Raw genomic sequence first — 27,138 nt, 5'->3', positions numbered from 1 at the left:
AAAGCACATGTGCTTCCTTTTTAATAAACTTGTACCTTATTCTGTATATATGTTTAAATAAACATTGATTTTGAAAAGCAGTGCGAGGCTATGTTACGGGTGGTACGAGTTGAACGAGTGGTTTATATATTAGTAACAGGGTGAGATACTTAGACTCCAATATTTGTAAATTTAGTTAAACTACAAAAAAAAAAAGAAATCGAATGTTCTAAACAACTATATTTTTTTTTTGATGACTTAAAAACCCGGGGATGGAAAAGTCCGCTGTTGCCACTGTTTCTCAATAAATTATTCAATATGAACGATTCTGAACAAACCAACAAATTTGTAATTCATGATGCTATCAAGGCAGGTAACACCAATCTTGCCAAGTCATTAATTGATCAATTCCCCAAGGAAATTTACTTATTTGATGACGATAATAGAACACCATTGCATTGGGCATGTTCCTTAAACAACCTAACCATTGTCGAATACATATTATCCAAAAATCAAGTAGACATAGATGATTTGGTAGATTCAAGTGGCTGGACCCCATTACATATAACTGCCTCAATTGGGAATCCTGAAATTTTCGAAAAACTTTTAGCAGTTGAGCCTAAGCCTGATTTGGACTTGGCTACTAATCAAGGTACAACTTGTCTTCATTTAGCCATTAGCAAGAATAATTACGATATAGTCAAGAAATTAGTTGAAGCTAAGGCCTCGTGCAAAGTTAAGGATAAGAAGGGAGATACCCCATTGCATAGGGCACTGGCAATTGGATCAATTCCTACAGTCAAGTTGTTAGTAGAAAAGGGAAAAGTTAATATCAATGCAAAGGATAATGATGGTTGGACAAGTTTGCACCACGCCTTAGCTGAAGGTCATGGAGATGTTGCCGTATTGTTGGTTTCACTAGGCGCCGATCCCCAAATTAAAACCGATGCAGGAGAACTACCAATTGATGTAGCCGTAGATGATAAAGTTAGGAAATATTTTGTTGAAAGTATATAGAAGATCTTCATTAGCCGATTGTTCGGAGAAACACTCCAGATCAAACGTTTAGGTCATTAGTTTGTAGGCAATTAGAACAAAAAAAATATCTTGAATTTGTAGGTCTAGTTTATCGCCGAAAGGTCCGGTCGGTTGCTATGACTATTGCTTTTTTTCCAACCACATTGCTTTCAGCCGTAGACATTATATTACACACAGCTAGCAATTGTCAAGCAAAGGGCTTAGCTTAGTTGCCATGCACATCTAACCAATGTTGCTGCGCCATCAAAACTATCAAAAGCACGCAGGGTAATGTGGAACGAGGAATGTGTAAAAGCCTCACCTTGTTTTTTGTCAAGTGCAAATGAAATGGCTCTATAACGTTGAAATGGCAAAGAAAAAAAAAATTTGTGACTTTGTCCGTACTAGCCGAGAATTAAACCCGATGAAAAAGCTTCCCAATCCAATTTTTGCTTGAACCCTGTCTATCTAACAAACAAATTCCATATACAAAGGCGCATTTGGAATTCGGTATGGATTAAATTCATCTAACCATTGTTGGTCCATTTCTATGTGCAGGTTGTTTGGCCCGTTTAAACTATAATATAACCCAAATTAGGCAATGACATAATAGAAAAAAAAAACAAAGCGAAAACATCCAATCTGCAGGCCTTTATTCACAAAAAGTAAACAATAAGAAAGAAGCATCATCATCCATTTTTACAAATCCTCATACAAAACCCCCCTAAAAAAAACCACTCAAAATTTCTTGGTTGTATAAAATAACTTAAAATTGCTGTTAGTTTCAATTTCCATATAAATTGATTGTTTTCTTTCTTTCGACATAAATCAATTGAGTATCTATATACCACTTAATACTGTATTTACATTAACCTACAAACTTATAATCATACAATGTTGGCAATCGGAGACGCTATTTTAAGGCTAGTTAACTTTTTGTTTTTAGTTATTGCCTTGGGTTTGACTGGGTCATTATCTGCCACCACTGTCGATGGACAAAACCCTCAAGTTAACTTTGCCGTATTTGCTGCAGCATTTGGTCTTTTAACCTCATCCATTTATGGGGTATTTGCCTACTTCATCAATGCATTTGCCTGGCCAGTTATCTTGTTCGTGTTTGACTTCTTGAACTTTGTCTTTTGTTTTGCTGCCGCCACCGCAATTGCCGCTGGTATCAGAGTCCATTCTTGTTCTAACGAAGACTACGTTGACAACAACAAAATCACCCAAGGTTCCAGTGGAAGATGTAGAAAGGCCCAAGCCAGTGTTGCCTTTTTATACTTTTCCACTTTTATCTTCTTAGCTAGTGGAATTTTCAGTGCAATTTCCCTTTTCCAAGGTGGTTTGTTCGGAGCAAACAGACCTTCTGCAAGAAGAACCGGTGTTCCAACCATGTCACAAGTTTAGAGAGCGAGTGAAAGAAAGAAAAAGAAGAAAAAGTTGAGTGTTTTTGCTTTGTTGTTGCTTTTCGTACTTTCACTTCTATTTAATACTTGTACATTACTACACCAGGTGATATTTTCGGTGTTGTTGATTTTTTTTGTTTTAGTCTGATGTTTTCTTTCGAACAGAAAAGAGTTTAATATGTTTTACAACTTGAATTTGAGAAGTGAGCATAATAATCTAACTAACCACACCATTCCATGACAATAAAAATGAGTTTCAGTTGTATACCATGTTTTAGTTTTTTTGTTTTATTCTACTACGTTTATATATTTTATTTCATGTTTAATGAAGTTAAATTAATTGTAACATGATTGTAGGTGTGTTAATAATAAGCAATTATAAGTAATTACTTATCAATTGTAACTCAATTAAACTAGAATTCAAATCGGGAAAGTTGATGCAAAGTTAATGGATGCCCCTCGTGCATCCCTTTCCCCACCGCCCCCTCCCCTCCTCCTGACCCCTTCGGAAAGTTTTAATTGCGGCGGTGCCTCATTCCACAAATTACAAAAAAAAAAAGAAGTAAAATACGACAGGGGCTACCAAATAATAACTTATTTTGCAGTCAACTAATAAATGCTAATGTGTTTTAACATACATAATCTCTTCTAAAATACAACTCCTACTTATTTTTTCTTAACTTCTTTTCACGTTCGTACTGATTCTTTTCAGCACCTTCAATAGTCAGAATCGAATTAACAATATTGGCCATCTTCTTATGATATTCGTCGTACATGCTCTTCTTTTCAGCAATTTGTTCCCTTGCGACAAACTTGTTTTCTTGTCTGATATCCTTAAGGGCAGCCTTCTTTTCCATCTTGATTTGGTATTTGATCTTGTTCAAATCAGCACGTTCCTTATTAACATCATAGGACTTCTTATCTGGGTTAAAGTTTTCTTCAAACTTAGGTGCAAATGTAGCCATGGCAAGAGCACGATGATGTTGTAATGTCAATGGTTTACGGGATTTAACCAAGTTCGATTGAAGTTTAGTGAATTTGGTTAAAGTTGACAGTAAGTTGGGTATACTGGCTGCAAAATACTTGACAAGATGTTTTAAAATTGGAATAAATGAGTCAAGAATTTCAATAAGACAGGACTTTTCCTTGTAAAGTGATACTAATTTATCCATTATATCAACTAATTTAACAAGTAACTGTGATTTGAGCTCTCCTTCTTCTTTAAACAATTGTTTAATCGAAATGATTCCTGTATTGATTTGTTCAGTTTTCGATACGGAAAACCTAGATTCAGTCTTTGATGATAAAATCTTGTCTAAACCAGTCATTTTCTTAGGTTCTGGGATCAATTGCAACATAGCGTATTCAATAAAGTTAACCACTTCTGGATCGAATCTTTTGGCAAATCTTTGGTATGACAACAAGACATCCACGGTGAAAATACCTTGTCCGATAGTTTGAACATTCGTGTTTGGAGAGTATATTATTGATGTTAACAATTCATTCATCAAGATCAAGCATGGTGTAACTATCAAATGATAATGATCAGATGTAGAAAATAAGTATCCAATAACAACAAAGAATACCAAATCACTCTTGCGCAAGTGATGCTTTAATATTCTTGATTGAATGTGTGAGATTTCTTCTCTGATGGTTCCAACAAGTTTTTCATTATATGTTTCTGCTAATTTCTTGACTATTTCCACGATGTGTTGAAATTCTTGATCATGATTGGCAAGATGAAGAACATGTTGGAATAATATTCCTACAAAATTGTTCATCTTTTCCTTGTTCCCTTGAGCTAAGTTTGGTTTATAAGCTTGAATTATTTTATTAATGTGGTTTGCTTGTTTAGCAGGCTCAATTTGGGAAACTTCTTGTTCAAATTCATGATGAGTATAAGGCATGATAACAGGTGGAGTCTTGACAGTCTTTGGTCTTCCAGAATGTTCGTCTTCACTTTCACTTTCGCTATCGTCTCCTCCATCTTCCTTAATGGCAAATCCTTGTTCTTCATCCTCGTCACTTCCACCAGCCCAGAATTCATCATCCAAATCATCAGCTTCAGCTTCTCTAGAGTCAACAAATCCTTCCATTCTCCTCAACCTATCAGCTTCCAATTTCTTCAATTTGTCTTCATGTTCTTTAATTAACTCTTCTTGGGTCTTAGTTCTATCAGCAGGAACAGCTCTTCTATCATAAGTCAACTCACGAACTTTACTGTCATACTCAATCGATTCAGCAGACTTGGTAGAGAATACAGGTGTAGCTGTTTGAACATTTCTTAAGTCATCCATAACGTCACCAAACTCGTCATCTAAAACGTCAATTTCATCTTGTGTCTTTGCAAATTCCTTTTGTCTTTGTTGCTTGTAAAATTTAGATTTGGCAATGATTTCCTTCATGACTTCGTTCTTGGATTTCTTTCTAGCAGGTTGTTCTTGTTCGTCTTCTACTGAATAATCTTCATCGACGTATTTCACACTTGGTTCGTCGTCTAAAGAAAGTGCTTGACCACTATGGGTCAAAGTGAATCCATCTTCGTCGTCATCTTCATCTTCTTCATCACTTTCCAAAGAAAATGCGTTTCTCTTTCTGCTGGCATTCTGTCTTTCCTTGGTAAATCTAGCAAGCATTTTTTCTTCTTTACTCAAGTGCTTGTCACTTTCACCAAAACGTTTATCCAAGATCCCGCCAGTCTTACCGCGTCTCCCCTTTTCTAAGTTATACTGCATCTTCATAGTCTTCAACACAGCTCCATTACGGGCAGAAGTTTCATTATGTTGCTTAGACCCCATTTTAACAAATTTACCTTGCTGGATAATAGACACGTCATGTTTAGTACGGTTTATCTTGGTATCGAACTTGTTAAATTCATTACGGACTTCATCAATCTTGTGCTGACGGTCATCTCGTTTGACTTCGGCTTTATTATGCTTGGATTTTTTTGATTTGGTGTTGGTTTGACCAATGAGTCCCTTTTCTTTAAGTGCAGCCTTAAGCTGCTTTAACTGAGAACCAGCCATTTTGTTGTAAAGTGGGTTGATACTATAGTCGATCCAAAGAGGTTGTTCGTTGTAGACATAGTATAAAGATTTTTTATGCTAGAGCAAAAAAAATTACTAGAAAAACATCGTGCGGCTCAAAGGCTAGTGCGGCTCGACCAGAATATGGTAATACTAGTCTATTGTACAATACTTGAATATCACACCAGTAATCTTGATTGATGCATCTGTAACTATATGAAGCTAGTAGAGTCAGCTCGTCTGCGCATTTTAATGTTAATGTTCTATATGGTCATTTCTTACATGTACTTTATATCAACATGAACATGTTGGTACAAAGTGTAATAAATAGATGAATAAGAAGATTTGGTTGCGACGATGACACATAGCTTGGGTTTACTTAAACTTTACTATTTGATTGCAGTACAATATACCACTGTTACAGCAAGGTTACTTAGCCACATGTTCCGATTCTTAAACTGTTTATCTGCAGGAAAAAAGCCGTTGGTGTTGCAAAAAAATAGAGAGAAAAAAAAAGAGAAAAAAAAAAGAGAAACAAAATTCCACCTTATTGAAGCCGCGTATCTTCCAACAAAATTTTACACATTTTGGTATTCTCTTCTTTTCCTTTCCTTTTTTATCTCTACAATTTAGGTCAATAACCGTCCAAGACTCACACACACTATAGTGCTAGATATCGTCATATTAAACTGTCTCTAGCCATTATCGTTTTTGTTTACTTGGAATTTCTCACCTATATTAAGTTAAAATAAAGTCTTCTGTTCAGAACTCAGCTCCCTTAAAAAATGATCAAGCAATTAGTCAAGGCCATGAAGTTCAAGGCAGTGAAAAACCGCCGGGTTTAAGCAACAAAGTTTATGTTGATAATGAAAAAGTCCCTGATGAACCATTCCGTCTTACTGTCGAACAAACTGCTGAGGTATTTCATACAGATTTACTGACTGGGTTGACTGAACAGCAAGTCAAACATAATTTGCAACATTATGGGTTAAATAACTTGGGTTCAGAAGATAAAATTTCAATTGCTACTATTTTTGCACACCAAGTGTTTAATGCTATGGTGATTGTTCTTATTATCTCCTTGGTTATTGCTCTTGCTATTAAGGATTATATCTCTGGTGGTGTTATTGGATTTGTTGTGTTTGTAAACATCTTTGTTGGTTTTATTCAAGAATACAAAGCTGAGAAAACCATGGGTTCTTTGAGATCGTTAAGTTCACCCCTGGCTCGAGTTTTGCGTGATGGAGTTGAATCAAATATTAATGCTGAAGAAGTCGTACCTGGTGATATCGTTATTATTAAGGTTGGTGATACTATTCCGGCGGATTTGAGATTAATTGATTGTATGAATTTGGAAACCGATGAAGCGTTACTAACGGGTGAATCTCTCCCGGTGGTTAAAGATCATCAAGCGATTTATCTTGAATCAGTCCCTGTTGGTGACAGATTGAATATGGCTTTTAGTTCGTCCGTAGTTGCGAAGGGTAGAGCTCGAGGTATTGTCGTATCTACCGGATTACTTACTCAAATTGGAAAGATTGCTGATTCATTAAAGAATAATGACCATACAATAGTTAGAGTTACCACTCCTTCCTTGAAAAATTACACTATCGCTGCTTTGAAAACAACTAAGAATATCATTCAAAATGTTTTGGGAACGAATATTGGAACACCATTGCAAAGGAAATTGTCTTGGTTGGCCATATTCCTATTTTGGGTGGCTGTGGTATTTGCAATTGTAGTTATGGCTACGCAAAAAATGCATGTTAACAAAAATGTTGCAATTTATGCCATTTGCGTTGCTCTTTCTATGATTCCTTCTTCGTTAGTTGTAGTCTTGACTATTACTATGGCTATTGGTGCTCAAGTTATGGTTTCCAAGCATGTAATCGTCCGTAAGTTAGATTCTTTGGAAGCATTAGGTGGTGTTGATGATATATGCTCGGATAAAACTGGAACTTTAACTTTAGGTAAAATGATTGCCAAGAAAGTTTGGATCCCCAGCGTTGGTACTTTATCGGTGCAAAATTCCAATGAGCCATTCAATCCTACTGTTGGTGAAGTCGTTTTCTCGGATCGTTCTCCTAAGTATATCAAAGAAATTGACGAAGAAGTTGATTTCACCGACCATTTACCCAACAATGAATTCTTGAGCAATTGGCTAATGTGTGCTACTTTAGCCAATATCGCTAGTGTAAACCAGGTAGAAGGTGAGTGGCAAGCTCATGGTGACGCAACTGAAATCGCCATTAATGTTTTAACAACAAGATTAGGTTGGATTCGGGAGGACGTTGTAAACCGCAATGAGTTGGTTCATTTGACAGAATTTCCGTTTGATTCAGCCATCAAGAGAATGACCAGTGTTTATGAAAGCAATGGAAAGGTGCAAATTTTCACTAAAGGTGCCGTGGAAAGGATTTTGAATATTTGTACTTGTTGGTATGTCAATGGCAAGCTTGTTCCTTTGACTGAAAAAGATATTGGACTCATTGAAGACAATATGAATGTATTATCTTCCCAAGGGTTAAGAGTATTAGCATTTGCGCAAAGATTTCCTGATTCGATTGATACTTCAGACCGAGAGACTATTGAATGCAATTTAACTTTCTTAGGCTTGATTGGTATTTATGACCCACCGAGACCAGAATCAGCCAAATCAGTTCAATTATGTCACAAGGCAGGTATAAATGTACACATGCTTACCGGAGATCACCCAGGTACTGCCAAGGCTATTGCTCAAGAAGTTGGTATTTTGCCACATAATTTGTATCATTACTCTCAAGATGTCGTACAAGCTATGGTTATGACTGCAATGGAGTTTGACAATTTAACTGATGATCAAATCGATGCTCTTCCTGTTTTACCCTTGGTTATTGCCAGATGTGCGCCCCAAACCAAAGTTAGAATGATTGAAGCCCTTCATAGAAGAGGCAAATTTGTGGCCATGACGGGTGACGGAGTTAATGATTCTCCAAGTTTGAAAAAAGCTGATGTGGGTATAGCTATGGGGATGAATGGTTCTGATGTTGCCAAAGATGCCTCGGATATCATTTTGACCGATGACAATTTTGCATCTATTTTGAATGCTATCGAAGAAGGTCGGAGAATGTCGGCTAATATTCAAAAGTTCGTCCTCCAGTTAATGGCTGAAAATGTAGCTCAAGCCTTGTATTTAATGGTTGGATTGGTATTTATTGATTCTGATGGATTTTCTGTATTTCCCTTGGCTCCAGTTGAAGTGTTGTGGATTATTGTCGTTACCTCTTGTTTCCCGGCCATGGGGTTAGGACAAGAAAAGGCACAAGAAGATATTTTGGAATTACCACCAAACAACCAGATTTTCACCAAGGAAGTTATTTTGGATATGTTTGTGTATGGAACGTGGATGGCTGCCTGTTGTCTAGCAATATTTGCAATCATTGTCTTTGGTAAAGGTGATGGTGATCTTGGACATAATTGTAATACTGGTTCCAAGAATTGTTCACTAGTATTCCAAGGCCGTTCCGGGGCATTTGCTGCTTTTACGTGGTGTGCTTTGCTCTTAGCTTGGGAATGTATCCACATGCGTCGTTCCTTCTTCCGGATGCGTCCTGAATCTGATTTGTCATGGTATAAACAACTTTGGGTTGATATTTGGGGAAACCGGTTCTTGTTTTGGTCAATCATGGGTGGGTTTGTTTCCGTATTTCCCGTAGTTTACATCCCGGTCATTAACGACAAAGTATTTTTACATGGTCCAATTACTTGGGAATGGGGGTTAGCTATTGGTTTTACAATTTTATTCTTGGCTGGTTCGGAAGTTTATAAATGGATCAAGAGAATCTATGTCAGGAATGTTAGGACCAAAGCTACGGTTGCTGAGTTGTCAGTGTTTGAAAAGTACATTTCCATGAGTAAGAGTAATACCATGGATGTGTAGATGTTTGTATTGAAGATACCTTTGTTTATTTTGTATAGTTGTTTCTCTTTAGTTATTTTGTTTCTCTCTCCTCTATCATTGTGTGTTCCTCTATTTGTTGTTTTAAGTTATAATATACAATGTTTTCTCTATATCGCTTTAACTATGACTATTTCCTCTTTTTTTTGCAACCAAAATCAATCTAAATTAATATTTGGGATTACTGGAAATAGACATTAGGTTTTTGTATGCTGCAACTTTTTCTATAATTTCTTGTCCCTCAAATTTTACAATATAAATAAGCTGCAACTTTCCTTTCAGATTTTCTAAATTTGAATCACTTGCTTCTGCTTCTTTTCTTTGTTTTCTGTTACAACTACTTTCAAATAACAGTCAATTATGATCATGTGAATAAAAGCAAGTCTTAAATACAAACAAATTCATCGAAAACCATTTAGATCAAACTTTGCCTTATTTTCCTGACCTTAACACCAATTCATTAGTTTACTTCACACAAAATTACTAACACTCTATAGCCATTTTACTAAATGATTGCTTAAATATCAATTGCTTCTCTCTTACTTCCCGCTTACTTTCCTTTGTGCGATCTATCATATTGCTACCTATATCTTTGTTGGTATTTTTTGCAACTTGCAATATTTCTTTTCATCACTTAGAAATGACTATTTATTAACTTTGTTTTCTAGATATCTCGACTGTATAGGTTTGTGATCAATAGATTAAGACAATTCCTGAACTATTGTCGTAAGTATTTACCTTTTTCAAACTTTTGGATTTGGAAAAAAATCGAGTACTATAAAGATCACCCCGAATCGTGTGCTGTATAGTCTTTGTTTAAGTTAGATATAGATCAGTCTACAATAACAAGTTTATACATTCGCCAATTAATTTATTAAACTATGAATTACATTATTAACTTATATCTTGTTTATAGAATTGATTCAACATTCCTAAAACTCCACCTTTTCTTCTAGAAATATCATCTTGTAATATCGTGCTATCATCAAACTTATAGTTGATATTATAAAGTGAATCGCTTATACTTTGTTGGTCATACAAAAAGCTAGGCGATGGTTCAACCGGTACTTGCCTCTTAGCTTGGATTTGTGGGGTCGATTTTGGATTCAGTTTGGATCCTCCGTAACTTTCCAAAAAGTACATATACGATTTAATCATCTTATCATCTTGTTGGTAATGTTGGCGCATGTAGTTCAAGTCAGAATCATCGTCAGAAGTATCATCTGAGGTTTCTTCATGATCACTCTTGGATATTTTATTCATCTCAATCTCATTACCCGAAGGTTTACCTTTGTTCTTAGGCTTTTTGGGTTTACGCTTATTCAAGTTAACCATCATATTCTTATCCTTCTCTTCAAAGTTAAACATGGCGAAATAGCAAACGTAACCCAACCCATCCACATGAATACTATACTCTCTAAAGAAATCAATTATAGCTCCACTATTTGCTGAAATCTTGAACCATAATATAAATGGAGTCAACACAATACTGAAAATTTCATTCAAGATAATCAAAATCTTCAATGAATATAATTCGCAAAATGAATTCTTGACTTCTATAGTATGTAATTTCTTATTCCATGTGCTCGGTAAATAATGAGTAAACTGGGAAACATATCTTAAACTTGCCTCGGGGTCGTATACAAAGGATTCACTATTCAGCAGGATTTCACTAGCAGATGTTGGTGTATTTCCAGTCACAGCCCATATTGTTCCAAATATACTAATATAAAACAACAGGGATCTTCCTTCAGTTAACTCAAATGCCCAAAATGAATGTGATTCATCTTCATACCAAATACCCATGATAACCAATATGGCCAATAATGCACCCGATACAAAATTAATCAACTTCATAACATTAATGGCAATATATCCCTTAGGAAATTGATTAATATATGTATTTGCTGGTCCAATCGACAATAACAACCTTTTATTGAAAAAATGGGGTAATTCATTAAATTCTCGTAATTTCCATTGGGCAAAGGGGGTATATTGTCTAGATCCAACTAATGAGCTCGGGTTTGACTTGAATTCGTTGAAGTAGCGATAGAAATATAACAAAACAAAATATATAGCAATGAAAGGACATAATAACAAGTTTATTATGGCTGCCAATTTAAATCGTGATGTTAATTCCTTGGCTAATTGATTTCTATTATAGTCTTTAAGTATTGACGAATTGATTTGCCCATTCTGGTTATAAATGAAATTATCAATGCAAAGTTTCAAATTCCACTCCAATGTCTTGGTAAGTATTGAATTCTGGGTTATAGAAAAGAACCTATTATCAAAAAGAGTTAAATCCAAGATATCCTTATTCATCATGGCAATCATATAATTTTCTCTTCTCATGATCCTATTAGCAATATCATGAGCATTCAAACGAACTTTTGAGGATAAATCATTGACGTAATGCCGTTGAGGATCATTAGTCGATGTTAATGTATTATAGTCCTTCAATAACATTAACCTTTCGACGATAGTTTTCCAATTTATAGTCATTAATTCTTCATCATCGATATTAATTAAATAGTGGTAGAAATTACGGATTTCTCGTAATTTGTAGTTATAATCAAAATATAATTGAATCACTCTCAATAACACATATATGAAAAATCCAAATAATAGGAATTTTGCAAGTATTGGAACCCTATTAAATAAGAAATTGGGTATAATTAAATCACTCAAGGTAATATGCTTGTCCTGTTCCTGTCTCCATTGAGCAAAATATTCATAATTTATCCCCCACTTTAGAAAAACAGTAAACAAAAGTATAAATACCAAGATTAACAAGTCAATGATTCTTGAAATAATAATATTGGCCAATCCTTTACCACAATAATAGTAATATACATCACTCAAGAATTCGTCCATGTTGGTTATATTCGCCCAAAGATATAGTGCCCTTTCTTTCGGCGGTATGACAAAGGTTGCTCTCCGTTGATTTTGCTTCTGGCCATTCTCTGCTGGCTTCGGCTTCCTGAATTGACTAGGAGTAGTATGTGTTGGTAGTATTGGGCCATCTTGTCTGTTATATCTCCCAGTTATTAATCTTTTAGGGTTAGGTAAGTTAAACTTGAGCTTATGTGAATTACCTTGTTCTTCCATATCTACCTTTTGTTGTTGTTGTTGTTGTTGTTGTTGCTCCTCCTGTTGCTGTTCTACTCTGACTCTATTCGACTTCGGGCGAACATAACTTTCTGAGCTTGATGACAAGTCAGAGTCAGATTCAGAATCAAGCAAGCTATTGCTATGCCCTGGTCCAGTAGAATTTCTTCCCTCCTCATGGGTGTTTATTAAAGGAGCAACGGCAGTTTTCGAAGGCAATAATGATTCATCCTCATCTTCCGGTTGTTCCTGTTGTTGAAAATCATTTGAAATCAGTTGTTGAAGTTGTTGAGTTTGTTGATATGTACTGTCAAATTCAGGATCGTAGTATTGGTAATTCTCTTGAAGTTGGTTGTAAATAGAATTCAATCCAAAAATACGGGATAAAAAAGTGTCATTATGGCTGCCCATTCCTAATTGGTGTTGTTGGAACAGCTGATTCAGTTCGTAATCTATTCCATCTTTATCCGACGCTATATCGTCTCTATACGGATTATATGACGCCATAGTTTCCCTCTTGATGCATATGTTTATAATTCAAAAAAAAAAACCTTGAAACTTTAAAAAAAAATCACAAATGAATTCACGACATTAACGGTGGAAACTATGTCCTTGTTAAAAACTTGAATAGCAAAAAGTAACGAAGAGGTGCTTAGAAAACTAAAAGCAATGTGTGGCAATTTACGGCGGTTAGATAGAGAGACTAATGACGCTCTTTTCTAAGGGGGGCAACGCGCGCAAAATATAATAGTAATTTCCTGTAGATAAGAAAGACGACTTTTTCTTATATCACGACATTTTCTTAAATTCTTATCGTCACGTGATTCGATAAGCTAAGGTTGTTGTAACAAAGCAGTCCAAATGTAATTGTAACATTTCATTATCGTAGGTGGTTATCGAATGGAAATGTTATTCATTCTTAACAATTGTATCACCAATGTTTAATATAGATACAAGCCAGACTCTACTGGTCCTACCACAAAGGTCAAAGAAAACTGACAGGCGTATAATTTCCCCGGGCTGTTATGCTACTTTTTAGATGTATGACTATCTCAAGTCTATGTAGTTGGCAGGAGTAGGCTTCTTGAATATAGGCTAATATTTGTTGACATGTAGCTATTAAAAGAATCTGGACTCTGCAGTTTAAGAGAAACTAGAAAAAGTTAACTAAACCCTTAAAAATTCTATTAGCAGCCTGTTTAAATTTGAAAATAAACTTATGCTTTGCACAAGTTCAGTTCTACCTGTATTCAAATATGTTCTATATTTTAGGTTCTGTAGGGTCTCCGCTAATCCTAAAGGTATTAATTATGTATAAACCATTGCAATATTAAATAAGGAATAAGGTGAGGTTTCGCCAAGGCCATTTTGGTGCAAAATTTTTTTACAACTACTAAACATAACTCACACTAAGATTTTATAGCAAACTATAAGGCAATTGAGGGGGGAAGTTTTGTGACACAAACCAAACAGGCAGATCATTGTGTTCACTTTAATTCTATCATGAAGCAGACGAGTACAATGCTTCAGTATTCTGTCAAGTAACAGTATTTTGAAATCGGACGATTTATTTTTTAAATTTTGTGTCGGGATCTTAATATTTCGTAATAACTTTTTAGGAAAGTTCATTCCGAGAAAGATTCCTTCTCACACGGATATCCCATTGACAATCTCGGCTACTACAAGCGTGAAACAATTGATGATGGTTGCAAGCATGAAATTGATGGACTTTTTGATAGCTATTGTAATGGCTGTTTGCGTACGTTTGATATACACGTGCATTATTATAATGCACAAATCTCGGAATTTTGAATTACGAAAAGTGCTTTGCACAAGAGAGGGTGAAAGTTTCAGTTAATGCTGGTGTACCTTGAGTCTAAACTCCTATTTAGAACCTACCTAAGACCGGAAAACATCTGGGTAATTGCTATTAAACTCCATTGTCATAAATAGTAAATAATAAGCTCACGGAATTTTCAATTCTTGTAATTTCATTGGCTGCTCGGAGATTTATTCGGTTTATGAAGTGGATTCTTTTTTTTTTCTTGGTTTTTCTTCTTTTATTGTTCACCATAATTATTTTTTTTAACGTGCCCGTTTGCTAAAAAAGGGCGGGGTGGACCGACTCCGAGTCAGGCACATGTAAAACTCAAAACGCGGCTAATGATAGCGAGCAAATAATAGGTGTCTATATAAACGATACATCAGCAGCTAGTGTTAACCAACAGATCAAACTAAATATTATACCTTGAATTGAGATCAACGGTGTCATTATTTTTCTCTCGTCTCATACCCTGGCGCCGCACCCCGCGTTGCCTCCCCACCCCCGGATTCAACATCCTTTAATGAAGTTTTTTTTTCTTGGTTTCTTTTATTCTATTTTGGACTTGGAATTTCTAATACGAATCCCGATGGCAAAATAGTAAAAAAGAAGAAACACATTACATGAAATTGGCTCATTCGTGAGAAAATTGGTAAAGATTAGAAGCTAGGGCGGTGAACCGGATGTCTTAGGGCATACAGATAATTGGAAGTTACACCACATATGGTACATTTTTTGTTTGTATCGTCGGAGGAATCATGTCTATTCTGATTAGTCAAATCCCGAAGCATGGCACCGATCTCTGTACGAAAGGCTAAATTCCCATCACATACACTATTGATAAGACAGTAACCTTTTTCTAACACCGTTGCGAAAAAGAAGAAAAAAAAACCCCTACAAAGTTTAAATCAGCAGGTTTAATGGAACTTTCAAAAAAAAAAAAATTAATCACTCAAAATATTTTTAATCACCCCCACCTTTTTTGCTTTCTTTTGTGCAATTTATTGTCTCCTTTTTTTATATTATTATAGGTACGATAAAAAATATTTTTTTTTGTTTGGGTCTAAATATCCGTTTGGTATTTGCATGGGAATATATAATATATAAATAGATGGCACCCCCCCCTCTTATTTGATTGCTCTATATTTGGTTTATAATTCTTAACTTCAATTTACATTTAATACCCCACAAGCTTGTTTTATCTTACTACTACTTCATACATAGACATACAACTACAGTAATGAGTTCACCCAATTCCCCAATTTCTCCTGTGGGATCTCCATTAACCGAATCATCTTCAACTGATTCCTCAATTTTAACTACCGCCAACACCGCTAATTATGGCACTAAAACCGCCGGAGGTAACCCCAGAATATACAACTGCAAAATGTGCCTGCGGGCATTCACAAGAGAAGAGCATTTGACTCGCCACACACTTTCGACCCACAATAAACTTAAACCATTCACATGCGGATTATGTAGTCGACCCTTTAGCAGAAGAGATTTATTATTAAGGCATGCAAAAAACTTACACCAAGGTAGTGAATTGGCTGTAAGTCGGATAAGGAAGAGTTATAAAAGAGAACATGACTCACAACGGAGTCAAAGTATCAGTGATGAGGAACTCCCTACAAATCGTTTCAATATCACATTTGCAAACAAGAATTATAAAACTGATTCAATAATGCCAGTTCCACCAGTACAGGTTGCAAATCCAAGTATGATGACCGCTGCTGCTACAACAACTACAACCACGACAATATCGCCAGCAACAACCAGTACACCACCCGTGGTTCCTACAGTGAAGAAAAGTTTTGATGATTTTGACACACCTGAGAAAAAGCGATTGAAAATGTCAGTGGATATGCTTGTCAGTTAACTGACTCTATTTAAAAAAAATCCGTGGTACGGAAAATGGGAGGGGCGGTTATTACTATGATTATTATTATTATTATTATTATTATTACTACACAATTATTATTTAGTTTGCTTTACTTTAACATGCTTTTGTGTTTTATTTTAATTTATTTTTTAAGATGTGTCTTTTTTTTGTAATTTCTCGTATGGTTATTTTCGTGAAGATTTCACCCAGTGTAAATCTGTCAAGATTGCAGAAAGATAGTCAGTACTTGTGTATATATTACTAATTTTGCTGCAGATACAGGCTATCTTTAGTAAAATAAGTAGAGATATGCTTGTATGAACCAACTAAAACGTTATAGTGCAAGCGTCATTGATCTTATTATCCCCTGTATTGACATTGGATATTTTTTATTTTCCTACTCTTCCAACCTTAGTCTATTTTCGGAACATTCAAATTCAAAATTCAAACCGATATTCCCAAAAATACAATGACGGAAAATAAAAAATTCGTAGACTTTGGGGTGCGTCTGATTTTTTAGGTAAGTTGCCCCGGGGTGGGGGGAAGAGGGGTGCGGCGTTTATTTGCACTGGGTAAAAAAATAAAATACCAAAAAAAAAGCGAAGGTTGGTATAAAAGTGGGGTGGTATAGAAAATCAAAAAAAAAAGAAAACCAAAGTCACATTCAGATTAAAGGGTGGCATTGTTCTAGTAGGAATCTAGCCGAGAAACATACCATAAGTGAAACTTTTAGCAATAGTAGTTGTAATTCTATTGAAACCAGCATAGTGTACAATCAAGTGAGATTCGGGGATTAGCAACAAGTCAATAGAAATCAGTTATGCAGGAATCCACACGCAAAAGAAATGACACTCATTCTATTTCATTTCAAATATGGAAAAAAATGTTTCCACCCCGCCGCCGTAGTTTCTGTGGTAGTGCGGGTAGTCCCGCAAATCGTCTGACAACGATCAGACTTCTTAAAAATAATTCTTTTTCTCTTTCTTTAAAAATATCGATAATTTTTTTATTGCTGTATGAATTCCCGATTTATGCCGCATAGTTTTTGTGCATCCTTTCATTATTGTTCCATACATAAGCTTGTACATGAATCGAAACCGCGGCTTTGCTCTCCCCTCCTCTACCTGCTCTCCCCCTCTTTTCTCTTGTCATACATTTTTCAATTTGAAACCCTTTCACTGTGACTTTCGCTTAATGATACATTTTTGTGTTAGATACGACACATAGTGACAAACGTTTGGATGTTGATTAGACTACTAATCTGCATAATTGCTAAGTTTAGTAATACTTGCATGGTTGAATGGTTACCACATATTAGTTTCCTCAATTTATATTGCTTATATGCCTGTTGCAAATTCCGTTATTACCATTGCTTGGTGATGTAAGTGGGGCAAGGTACTGGATCTGTTTTAATGTGCAATTGTTGGCGAACCCGGGTTTCTGGATCCATATTTCCCACAGCTGGAAATGTGATTTATTGGTCCAGACTTTGGTGGCTTGTCCGTGAAATTTCACCGAAGGATTGCTTTTAAATCAAACAAAACTTCGTATATCATTTCCGTTTTAACAGCCTGGCTTTTCCCACCGGAAATGCCAAAAACAGCAAAAATGCAATATCAGTAAAAATGCATAATTCTTTAGACCGAAACAAGTGCTCTTGCGATTTAGAGTCCGATCACATCGGAATTACCGCAACTTCTACTGGTTACTTGAAATGAGAGAATACCGTAAGTGCATAGTCGTACATGTAATTACATCTACCTAATTCGTTTGCAACAATCGGAATCTTTTTTTTTTTTATTTTTTTTTTTTTTGTTTTGGTAATCGGAAATACAGACTTGTTGTTTACAACCGCTCAAGATGACTCCGCAATTTGTGTATAAACTTCCGTTACAAGAATGGCATCTAATTATAACAAATACAGGGCATCATTTCTATTTTAATGAGAAGACCAGCAAATCATATTGGCAATTAAGTGATATACAAGCATTGGGAATCGATGTGGAAACTTTTTTGAATGGAGTAAATTTCGATGAGTTGGCATTGTTGTTTGCCAAAGCAAGGGGATTGAAGATTGATGAGGTAGTGGAAAATCAAGAGGAGATAGAGTGGAGATCGGAGGAAGTTGAAATCGTCATTGAACGAGGCGATGTGGTGTCTGGAGAGAAAGAAAAGGAGGTAAGAGAACTAAATCATGAGCCTGAATCAGAACAAACACAAATTATCCAAGGATATTCATCAAGTGAAGAAGATTATGAAGATGAGGAGGAGGAAAAAGAAGAGAATGTATCAAGGCCAGAACAGGATCTTGATATAGACCAACTAGCAGCAACAGCAATCGAACAGTACCAACATTCGGACTCGGAAACAGATTCCGAAGCATCAAATGACCTAGACCTTTCATTCGATGATAACTCATCATCTGAAGATTTCATATCATTACTTGAACAATTCAAATCAAAAATTTCTCCATTTGAACCATGGGAGTTGATCGAGGAGCGACTTATTTCAGAGTTTGTTAAATATCCCGAGTTTTACACAATTGATTCAAAGAGTAAACGAGAGGAAATCTTTAGACAATGGCTGAAGCAGCAAGAGGACGAAGAGGAGCAAGATCAAGAAGAGGAAGAAGTGGTAAATATATATCCCACCCCAACAATTGAGTATCTTGCATTCCTTCAAAACTTCAAATCCGAAATCAAAAACGGGTTTTATCAACCTTTTTACAGTAAACATTATAAACTGATAAATTCGTTCAATCTTACTCCACAACAAAAGGAGACAATATTCAGAAACTACAAGTTGATGTTGTCCGAGTCTTCAATTGCTGAACGAGAGTATAAAAAGGCCAATTCCAAGCTGGGGAATTTCAAGGTTATGAAATTAACGGAATTTCTTAAACAATTCAATCTTAGTGGGGGTAAAGTCAATTACAATTCTGATGAATCATTCTTTACCAATTGGATTGATTTGTTAAACGTAAATCAAGTTGATTTGGAAATTGCGGAAAATCAAATCAATTTTCTTGTAGGCGATGAAAAAAGATTTGTCAGTTACAAATCCGCACTTGAATAATTCCCTTCTCTAATTATAGAAATACAAATAATAGAAGTATAAACCATGAGTACAAGAGTAGTAGTCACTGGGATGGGTATTATCTCACCTCTAGGTGTAGGGCTCTCTCATAATTGGAGTCGACTAATTGCGGGCCAATCTGGGCTCATATCAACAACGACCCTTCCTGATTACAATGAGGGATGGGATAAAGTCCCCGCAAAAGTTATTGGGAAAGTACCATCTGGATCATTGGCCGAAGGTAATTGGGATGCAGAAGAGCATTTCGACCGAGGTGAAGCTAGGCGTTTAGCATTGTTCAGTCAATATGCTATAGCCAGTACTCAGCAAGCTTTGGTCGATGCCAAACTTGTGAAAAATGGCAGTACTGCCGTTGCTGTAGAAGATGACAAAAGAATTGGAGTTGCAGTCGGGAGCGGAATTGGATCATTCCATGATGCATATGATAACTCAGTTGCATTTGCAGCCAGTGGTTACAAGAAAGTTCAACCGTTATTCATACCTAAACTTCTTACTAATATGGCTGCGGGGAATATCTCGATCAAGTATTCCCTCAAGGGACCATTACATTCCGTTGCCACTGCATGTGCTACTGGTTTACAAGCAGTGGGGGATGCATATAACTTCATCAAAATGGACTATGCCGATGTTATGGTTTGTGGAGGTGCTGAAGCATCGATCCACCCACTTGCTCTTGCCGGGTTTGCTCGTGCTCGGTCGGTAACTACTGATTTTAATGACGATCCCACGTCAGCAAGCCGTCCATTCGATAAGTCCCGTAGCGGGTTTGTTCTTGGTGAAGGATGCGGGATCCTTATCCTTGAAAAGCTCGATCATGCCTTGGCCAGAGGATTAACGGAAAAGGATATTTATGCTGAAGTTTCCGGGTATGGTATTTCCGGTGATGCTCATCATATAACTGCACCACGGGAAGATGGTGAAGGAGCATATAATGCCATGTCCCAAGCACTTGCCCGTAGTAATGGGATCACACCACAAGAAATAGACTATGTTAATGCGCATGCTACTAGTACGGTCATTGGAGACCGGGCCGAAAATAATGCCATGGCACGATTGTTTCCAAATTCACTTGCTGTATCATCTACGAAATCGTCAATTGGTCATTTATTAGGTGCGGCTGGAGCTGTGGAAGCAATTTACACAATTAATGCAATTAAAACATCTGAAATCCCCCCTACATTAAATTTAGACCTGGCAGGGGGCCACAAAGATGATGATCTTGATCAATTTAAGTTTGACTACGTCGCTAATAAAAGCAAAACAATGGAAGTGCGAAATGCGATGTGCAACTCGTTCGGTTTCGGGGGTGTCAATAGTAGCGTCATTTTTAGTAAGTATCCACAACAATTATCTTAGCCAATCAATTTAATAAAACCACAAAGCTCGTTAAATCACGTGCGCGGTCCCAATTGTGGAACACTTCAAAACTAATTGTTTTTTCTCCCACCTGTTTCGGATAGCCATCCCTATTTCGCACATAGGCGAATAAATGGCTGCCAAAAAAATAAAAATAAAAATTCGCAATTTTTCTTAATTAGATGCCACAGTAAACGGTTCAAGAACAATGTTCGATGCAAAGAAGGTGCATGTTTCTAAGCCAAGGATATAAATCAATTGATTTCCTCTGTGAAAAATCTTTTATAACCGTTTCACCTCTATAGTTCTCTCGCTAAAGCTTTTTTTTTTATACAATATGGTCACCTACACTGAAGTATCTCGTAAAAGAGAAAGAACTGACTCTGACTCAGAACTTGATCCAGTAACATTAAGGAAAATTCAAAAAGTTGGATCCGAAGAACCTGAAACAGAATCAAAGGATGCCCCAATCATATTATCAAGATCTCAATCAGTGCTTCTGGTAACAGACCTTAAAGAACCACTTGCAATTCAATCACACCCAGTCCCAGAAATCTCTCCTAATGAAATTCTTGTTCACAACAGAGCCATAGGTCTTAACCCCATTGATTGGAAAGGAAAGAAGTATGGGTTTGGTATTTATCATTTCCCCTGGATTAATGGACGTGAATCTTCAGGTAAGGTCGTTCATGTTGGTTCAGAAGTCAAGAATGTTAAAGCTGGTGATGATGTTATTGTCAGCAGTACTAGTTATCGTGATAACCGTACCAGTACCTTTCAAGAATACACCGCTATTGACTCAAGATTAGTATGGAAATTACCAAAGAGTTTAACATATGAGGAAGGTGCTACAATTGGTGTGGGTCTAGTTACTGCTGGTATCATATTCTACAATAGTTTTGGTTTCCAATTGAGTGAAATCCCGGAACAAGCTGATGGTTACTTGTTAATATGGGGTGGTGCTACTGTTGTTGGGATTTATTTAACACAATTGGCAAAATTATATGGCTTGAAAGTTATTAGCATTGCTAGTTTGGACCATAAGGATTACTTGGTTAGTTTAGGAGCTGACCATGTCATCAACCGTCACTTAACTGAAGCACAAATCGTTGCCAAAATCAAGCTGATTGTTGGTGAAGAAGGTATTAAGTATGGTGTTGATTGTGTTAGTAAGCAAACTTCTACAATCGTGCTTGATATCCTTGATCAAACTAAAAGCTCATTGTCGACAGAGCCTGCACAATTTGCAGGTATAGTAGGTGTTCCTAAAGAACATCCAGAAAGCGTTGAAATAAAAGAAGTGGTTATCAAACGATTCCATGAAGATTTGAAATTTGGAGAGCAATTTATCACTGCTACTAGTCATTTCTTGAATAAAAGATTGATTAAACCAGTAAGGTATAGGCACTACAAGGGTGGACTTCATATCATTGACAATGCATTAAAAGATTTAGAGAACAAAGGGGCAAAGGGGGAAAAATATGTAGTTAGTATATAGGCTTTATATTTAGAATCATATGGCTTGTTCTTGTTCCTCATCACTATCAATTGTAAATTGTTGGTCAATGCTTTTGTTTGTAGTAGAATCATTGTCCAACTCATCCAATTCATATCCAGTTTCCAAATCGTCACTAGATCCAACTGAAACATATTTTGCGCTATTGTATCCTGGAGTAAGCCTAACTAATGACCTAATTCCTTTCTTAATCTTTTGAGAGAAAACCTTACGTCCCATGCTACCCAACATGAACCAACCAACAACAAATATTAAACCAAGGAATATGAAAAACCCGTACCATCTATGAGTGGTCTTACCGGAAAGGTCTTCCTCGTTCTGGTTTTCATAATCATAATTGTGATACTTTTCCAGGTCACGAGGAGTAACAAATACTGGTCGTGGAGAAATACCATTTTGTTCAGCACCATATTGGTAGACATATTCCAGAGGACTGTGAAAGAAACCAGGTCTCTTCAATGTACCGTTGGTATAATTATTGTAAGCTTGGACATATTCATCATTGGCATAAAGCATAGCTCTTCCCAATGTCCATGAAAATGAATTACCTCCTAATTCTTCCACCATTTGAAGTGATTCAAATCCCTTATTATTTTTATTAGGAATTTCATCTATACCAAATCGAGGGAATCCAAGTCCCAAGTGTAAGAAGTTAAGGATCCATGATGTTTTGAAACATAATTCTGATAATTCATCTTCGCTAATTGGGGATTTCCGCTTTTGATTCAATTCAAGTAGAGTAGACCAAGATTCTGAACAAACTTTTCCAGTCTCTTTAAAAATAAGTTGATAGTCATAACTACTCTTTTGATCCTTGTCTCCTCTCTTGGTATGTGTAGAAAGTAGTTCTTCAATAGTATTCCAATAGCCACTTACTCCAATAAAATGGTTGACATCAAAGTCAAATGCAGGAATCAAGTCATTCAAAAGACATGAACTAACTTCATTAGCTTCACTAAACTGCTTACAGTTTCCTTTAGGAGTAGATACTCCCCCATGGGTAGAATTCTGCAAAACTGGGAAAATACTAGTTAAGCATTCTTCAAACTTGCTAACCCCAATGAAATCATAAGAATAATCGTCGATTATTTCCAGAGCAGTATACCCCTTAGGTAAACATGGGTCATCTATAGGTGAACGATTTTTGCTTCCCCAAGGGATGTTGTTTTCCTTGTTAAATCGATCTACCAAGGAATGTAAATAACGGGAATGGGCTTGATACATTCCAAATCCAAGGAATGAATCCGAATAAACATCGAAATCAAGAGCTTTTGGTACCGAATATGTGGAATTTAAATTGCCCAATCTTTTTGGGACTTGATTCAAATTAATATGATACAAGTTATTCTGGTGTTCTTGGATTTCGGTAGAATTAGGTTGGAACACTACTTGGGTCAGAGCACCACCCATATCTAACAAACCATATGTGGAATGGTTTTTCCCGTGCTGATGTTTCTGAGGATTGTCGAACGATCCAATCAACGAGTTTATTGATAACCAGCCATATAAACCTTCAAAATCACCGTCAATGACACTGACATGGGATGCACAATCGGGGATATAAAAGTCAGAATTATTCTGGAAGTACTTGCAAGTATTCTGCAAGAGCTGTTGTTGTTCAGTTGGAGTCAATAACCTCATTCCAGCGGTAGCATGAAGGAAAATTGGGGTTCGGTAATGTTGAGATTTAGGCACGATTTTAGCAGCACGCGCTAAAAGCTCAGACAAGTGATGCTTGCCTACTCTGGATGGTGATGAGTTAAATGAGGATATCCCGGGGGTGATCTTCTTGTGCCATTTCTTACCAGTGGAGACTTTGGGAAGAAGAATTTTATCGTTCTCCTCGTGTTCATCTTCATCGTCACTATCATCCTCTTTATCACTCACGTTTTCTTCGTCCTTCGAAGCTAATCTCTTTATCAAGTGCATCCGTTCAGAAGGTAAGCCGTTCAAATTGACACCATGCTTAAGAGCAGCCGCAGGGTTTAACCAATTATAGACAAATACACGAGATCCCTTCGATCCAGCATCTATTATAACAATGTAATCGTAAGGGATACCATCGGTCGAATAAAGAGGTCCGGCAGTTAACTTCTTGTTCTTTCGTATCTTTTTGTCTTTATTTTTCCTTATTTCGAGAGTCATTGCTGTTTATAAAGTGAAAGTGGCTAAGTTGGAATCTTTGGAAATGTTATACCTTTAAATGGTAATATTTATTAACACCACCTGGTAATTTCTTTTTTTTTTTTTTTCTCGATCCCTTTCTCTGTTATCTGGCAAAATAGGAGGGGGGAGAGGGAATGTGAAAAAAAAAAAAAAAAATAACATGTAGATTCAGGTTATTTTTAGTTGTAAACCTATTGTCCTTATTAGAAGGGACAAAAGGGGGTAAGACAAAAAAAATACATTCAAGTATAGTACCAGCTTGTTATTTCTAGTTGTATTAGGTATTTGTTAGAGGAGTTTTGGGGAATTTCTTGATGTTTTCGCCATTGCAAGTTTTGGTTGCAAGAATTGGATATGGCTATATTACTACTTACTAGTTGCATAGGCTTATTCAAGATATTCTTGTAAACTGAAGACACAATGTGAATAATGTATGTGAATTAGACCCTTTATAGCCACCCACAGTATTGACTGGTTTCTTCAATAGTCGCATCAAATGATTCAATTTGTTTTACTTAGTATGAAGGTGAATAATTAATAGCTTCGGAAAACGTAAAGTTATATCAGCGCGTAAATTCATAGTAACATAATATATAAACGTGAGCACCATTCTAATTGAAGATACTTGAATATATTACAAGAAACAACACTAGTTAGAATTATGTTTGAATATGTTTGGAGTCTCAGATAAGGGTAATAAAACTACATCGAACCACTACAATTGAAATAAGTGAGAGAAAGAAGATTCATTAAAGTTTAAAACTAGCATTAACAATAACATCAAAATCAAACAATTTTAGAATAGCATCATATAACCAAAATAACCAAAAGATTAAACACCAAATCAAAACACACATAACAGAACAATACCAAATGGAAAAACCAAAGACAATAGACACAACAAATTGTAAAATAACACACATAACATTAGACAACATTCAAATAACTCATGACTGAATTATACTAGCTTGAGCTTGCAACACTCTAGTAAACCACATTGAAATTTAATATTTATACATTAAACTTAAGGATTGTTCAATAGACTTCCAAGGTGCCTCGAAATGAGTACAAATTCATTCAAAATCAAACTTATTATTTGAAGAAGAAGTGAAGGGATTTAGTTACAACCAAATATGCCTCGAAATAGGTACACATTCATTCAATCTACTATGATAAGTAGGAACTTAAGGATTGGAAGTCTATGGATACAATCATTTCATTTAATATTAACATTCTTCAAAATAAGCACGGATTCATTCAATCTCAAGATGTGAATCTCTGAAGACGAAGTGAAGGGGATTTAGCCTGTGCTAAATTGACCCTCGGAATAGGTACTTATTCATTAAATGTTTATCCACGTTCAAGTTGATATTCAATAAGATTGAAGTTAAGGATTTTTGCCTCGGAGGTGTGCATATTCATTCAAATCAGACTGGGAATACTGATGAATTTAAGGGGATTTAGTATAATCTAAATTGACCCTCGGAATATGTACAAACTCATTCAATAATATCAGGTGGATATTCGCCCAATTTCACTTGGGTAAATATATTTCATATGTGGCACAATGCTTTGTTTGTCATTAAGTACAACTTGTTTAGTTTTGCCTTGTTGATATGGTTCGCGAACTAGTTCGCAACCTTGCATTCAGTCTTTTAAGACTTGCCTCAGTTTCTTCCATTTTCTTCTTGATACGATTGATCTCTTCGTTATCAACTTCAGCTTGAGCTCTTTGTTCAACTAAGCAGTTTAAGTAATATTCTGACTTGGCCTTTTCCTCGTCTAATTGATCTCTGAGGTCTGCAATGGTTTTCTGCAATTTTGAAATGGTTCCAGAACGAGTAATCTTGATGGTTTCTCTTCTTTTGGAGAGATTTTCATTTTCTTCTCTCAACTGACCAACTTCATGTTGACATTGACTGAGGCTTTGTTGTAATTGTTCGATTTTTTTCTCAAACATTTCTTTGGATTCAGTATACTGGTTTTTTAATTTGTTGAAGGCATGTTGAGTGGTGTCCAATTTGGATTCATCTTCAAATCTTAACACGTTGTTTTCATGTTGTAATTTAATCATCTGGTCAATATCGTCGTGGTATTTGGTTTTGAACTTTCCAAATTTGGTTTTAGACTTAAGGCTTCTGATCTGGGCCATGATAGAACCAGGCTTGATCAGGCTGGCTTTGTGGTCGTTGGAACTTTTATCTTTCTTTGAGAACATGGATTTAGGGAATTGTTTGACTTTGGACCAAGAGTTATTCTTCTTTGGGGAAACAGGATTGAGATTGGTGACATAGATTATGTCAATGTGCGAATCAACACAGGTGGAACTGGAGGAGGAACTGGGGGAGGAACTGGGGGAGGAACTGGAGGTGGAACTTGAATTTGAAATATTTTCAGTTTGGACGTCAGCGGGAAATTGTTTCCTTAAAAAGAAACCTTTCAGCTTGTATAAAAGCCTGAAAAGATTCGAAATGATACCCATCTTCTTCTAGATAAAGTAAACTGATATCTAATTGGAGTGTATACTTGTAAAAAGAAGAAAAGAAGAGTGGAGAGTTAAAAAGAAAAAGTTGCAAAGAGAGAGTTTTTCGCAGCTTACTTATAGTTTTCTGGCTGAGAATTTCCAGAGATTTATCCTGCCACAAATGCAGCAAATTATTGCTACCAAAATCCCATAGCCGCTTAGATACCTTCAGAGAGAAAAGCTCTTTCCCTTAAGTTAAGGCGTGTTGCACAATTTATATCTCTGATATAACCTCTTCCTCTAGTGTAGTTTGAAGTTGTCCAGGTTGAAACTTTTGTCATCAGATACTCCACTAGAATC

The 27,138-nt window shown here is 36.1% G+C and overlaps 11 protein-coding genes across 11 annotated transcripts; 7 read left to right on the top strand and 4 right to left on the bottom strand. All coding sequences in view use genetic code 12, as the record gives it.

Annotated features, from left to right (window-relative positions):
• Nucleotides 1-112: 112 nt before the first annotated feature.
• SPAPADRAFT_61975 (uncharacterized protein) lies at nucleotides 113-1,609 on the top strand (the record flags this gene model as incomplete). Its single annotated transcript, XM_007376129.1, has 1 exon — nucleotides 113-1,609. One exon carries the CDS (start codon nucleotides 298-300, stop codon nucleotides 994-996), a length of 699 nt encoding a protein of 232 aa, XP_007376191.1.
• Nucleotides 1,610-1,890: 281 nt separating this feature from the next.
• NCE102 (Nce102p) lies at nucleotides 1,891-2,403 on the top strand (the record flags this gene model as incomplete). The annotated part of the gene is made up of 1 exon (XM_007376128.1): nucleotides 1,891-2,403. The coding sequence occupies one exon, from the start codon at nucleotides 1,891-1,893 to the stop codon at nucleotides 2,401-2,403; it is 513 nt and encodes a 170-aa protein (XP_007376190.1).
• A 563-nt stretch (nucleotides 2,404-2,966) lies between these two features.
• NOP14 (snoRNA-binding rRNA-processing protein) lies at nucleotides 2,967-5,623 on the bottom strand (the record flags this gene model as incomplete). Its single annotated transcript, XM_007376127.1, has 1 exon — nucleotides 2,967-5,623. The coding sequence occupies one exon, from the start codon at nucleotides 5,426-5,428 to the stop codon at nucleotides 3,065-3,067; it is 2,364 nt and encodes a 787-aa protein (XP_007376189.1).
• Nucleotides 5,624-5,727: 104 nt separating this feature from the next.
• ENA1.1 (uncharacterized protein) lies at nucleotides 5,728-9,536 on the top strand (the record flags this gene model as incomplete). Its single annotated transcript, XM_007376126.1, has 3 exons — nucleotides 5,728-5,739; nucleotides 5,853-5,856; nucleotides 6,172-9,536. 3 exons carry the CDS (start codon nucleotides 5,728-5,730, stop codon nucleotides 9,345-9,347), a joined length of 3,192 nt encoding a protein of 1,063 aa, XP_007376188.1.
• A 723-nt stretch (nucleotides 9,537-10,259) lies between these two features.
• On the bottom strand, nucleotides 10,260-12,983 carry ATG9 (autophagy protein; the record flags this gene model as incomplete). Its single annotated transcript, XM_007376125.1, has 1 exon — nucleotides 10,260-12,983. One exon carries the CDS (start codon nucleotides 12,981-12,983, stop codon nucleotides 10,260-10,262), a length of 2,724 nt encoding a protein of 907 aa, XP_007376187.1.
• Nucleotides 12,984-15,451: 2,468 nt separating this feature from the next.
• On the top strand, nucleotides 15,452-16,334 carry TRY4 (Try4p; the record flags this gene model as incomplete). Its single annotated transcript, XM_007376124.1, has 1 exon — nucleotides 15,452-16,334. One exon carries the CDS (start codon nucleotides 15,539-15,541, stop codon nucleotides 16,175-16,177), a length of 639 nt encoding a protein of 212 aa, XP_007376186.1.
• Nucleotides 16,335-18,024: 1,690 nt separating this feature from the next.
• On the top strand, nucleotides 18,025-20,663 carry CEM1 (fatty acid synthase; the record flags this gene model as incomplete). The annotated part of the gene is made up of 1 exon (XM_007376122.1): nucleotides 18,025-20,663. The coding sequence occupies one exon, from the start codon at nucleotides 19,301-19,303 to the stop codon at nucleotides 20,630-20,632; it is 1,332 nt and encodes a 443-aa protein (XP_007376184.1).
• Nucleotides 18,041-19,255, top strand: SPAPADRAFT_51425 (uncharacterized protein; the record flags this gene model as incomplete). Its single annotated transcript, XM_007376123.1, has 1 exon — nucleotides 18,041-19,255. One exon carries the CDS (start codon nucleotides 18,041-18,043, stop codon nucleotides 19,253-19,255), a length of 1,215 nt encoding a protein of 404 aa, XP_007376185.1.
• A 270-nt stretch (nucleotides 20,664-20,933) lies between the features above and the next one.
• On the top strand, nucleotides 20,934-23,861 carry SPAPADRAFT_154511 (uncharacterized protein; the record flags this gene model as incomplete). Its single annotated transcript, XM_007376120.1, has 1 exon — nucleotides 20,934-23,861. One exon carries the CDS (start codon nucleotides 20,970-20,972, stop codon nucleotides 22,128-22,130), a length of 1,161 nt encoding a protein of 386 aa, XP_007376182.1.
• SPAPADRAFT_61967 (uncharacterized protein) lies at nucleotides 21,540-23,858 on the bottom strand (the record flags this gene model as incomplete). The annotated part of the gene is made up of 1 exon (XM_007376121.1): nucleotides 21,540-23,858. The coding sequence occupies one exon, from the start codon at nucleotides 23,787-23,789 to the stop codon at nucleotides 22,146-22,148; it is 1,644 nt and encodes a 547-aa protein (XP_007376183.1).
• A 1,971-nt stretch (nucleotides 23,862-25,832) lies between the features above and the next one.
• SPAPADRAFT_67470 (uncharacterized protein) lies at nucleotides 25,833-26,796 on the bottom strand (the record flags this gene model as incomplete). The annotated part of the gene is made up of 1 exon (XM_007376119.1): nucleotides 25,833-26,796. The coding sequence occupies one exon, from the start codon at nucleotides 26,794-26,796 to the stop codon at nucleotides 25,912-25,914; it is 885 nt and encodes a 294-aa protein (XP_007376181.1).
• Between the last annotated feature and the right edge of the window lie 342 nt (nucleotides 26,797-27,138).

The sequence above is a fragment of the Spathaspora passalidarum genome (assembly GCF_000223485.1).
Source record: "Spathaspora passalidarum NRRL Y-27907 unplaced genomic scaffold SPAPAscaffold_5, whole genome shotgun sequence".
In the NCBI taxonomy this organism is placed as follows: Eukaryota; Fungi; Ascomycota; class Pichiomycetes; order Serinales; family Debaryomycetaceae; genus Spathaspora; species Spathaspora passalidarum.
Note: the sequence above shows the minus strand (reverse complement) of the source record. Positions and strands in the feature narration are given on the sequence as shown.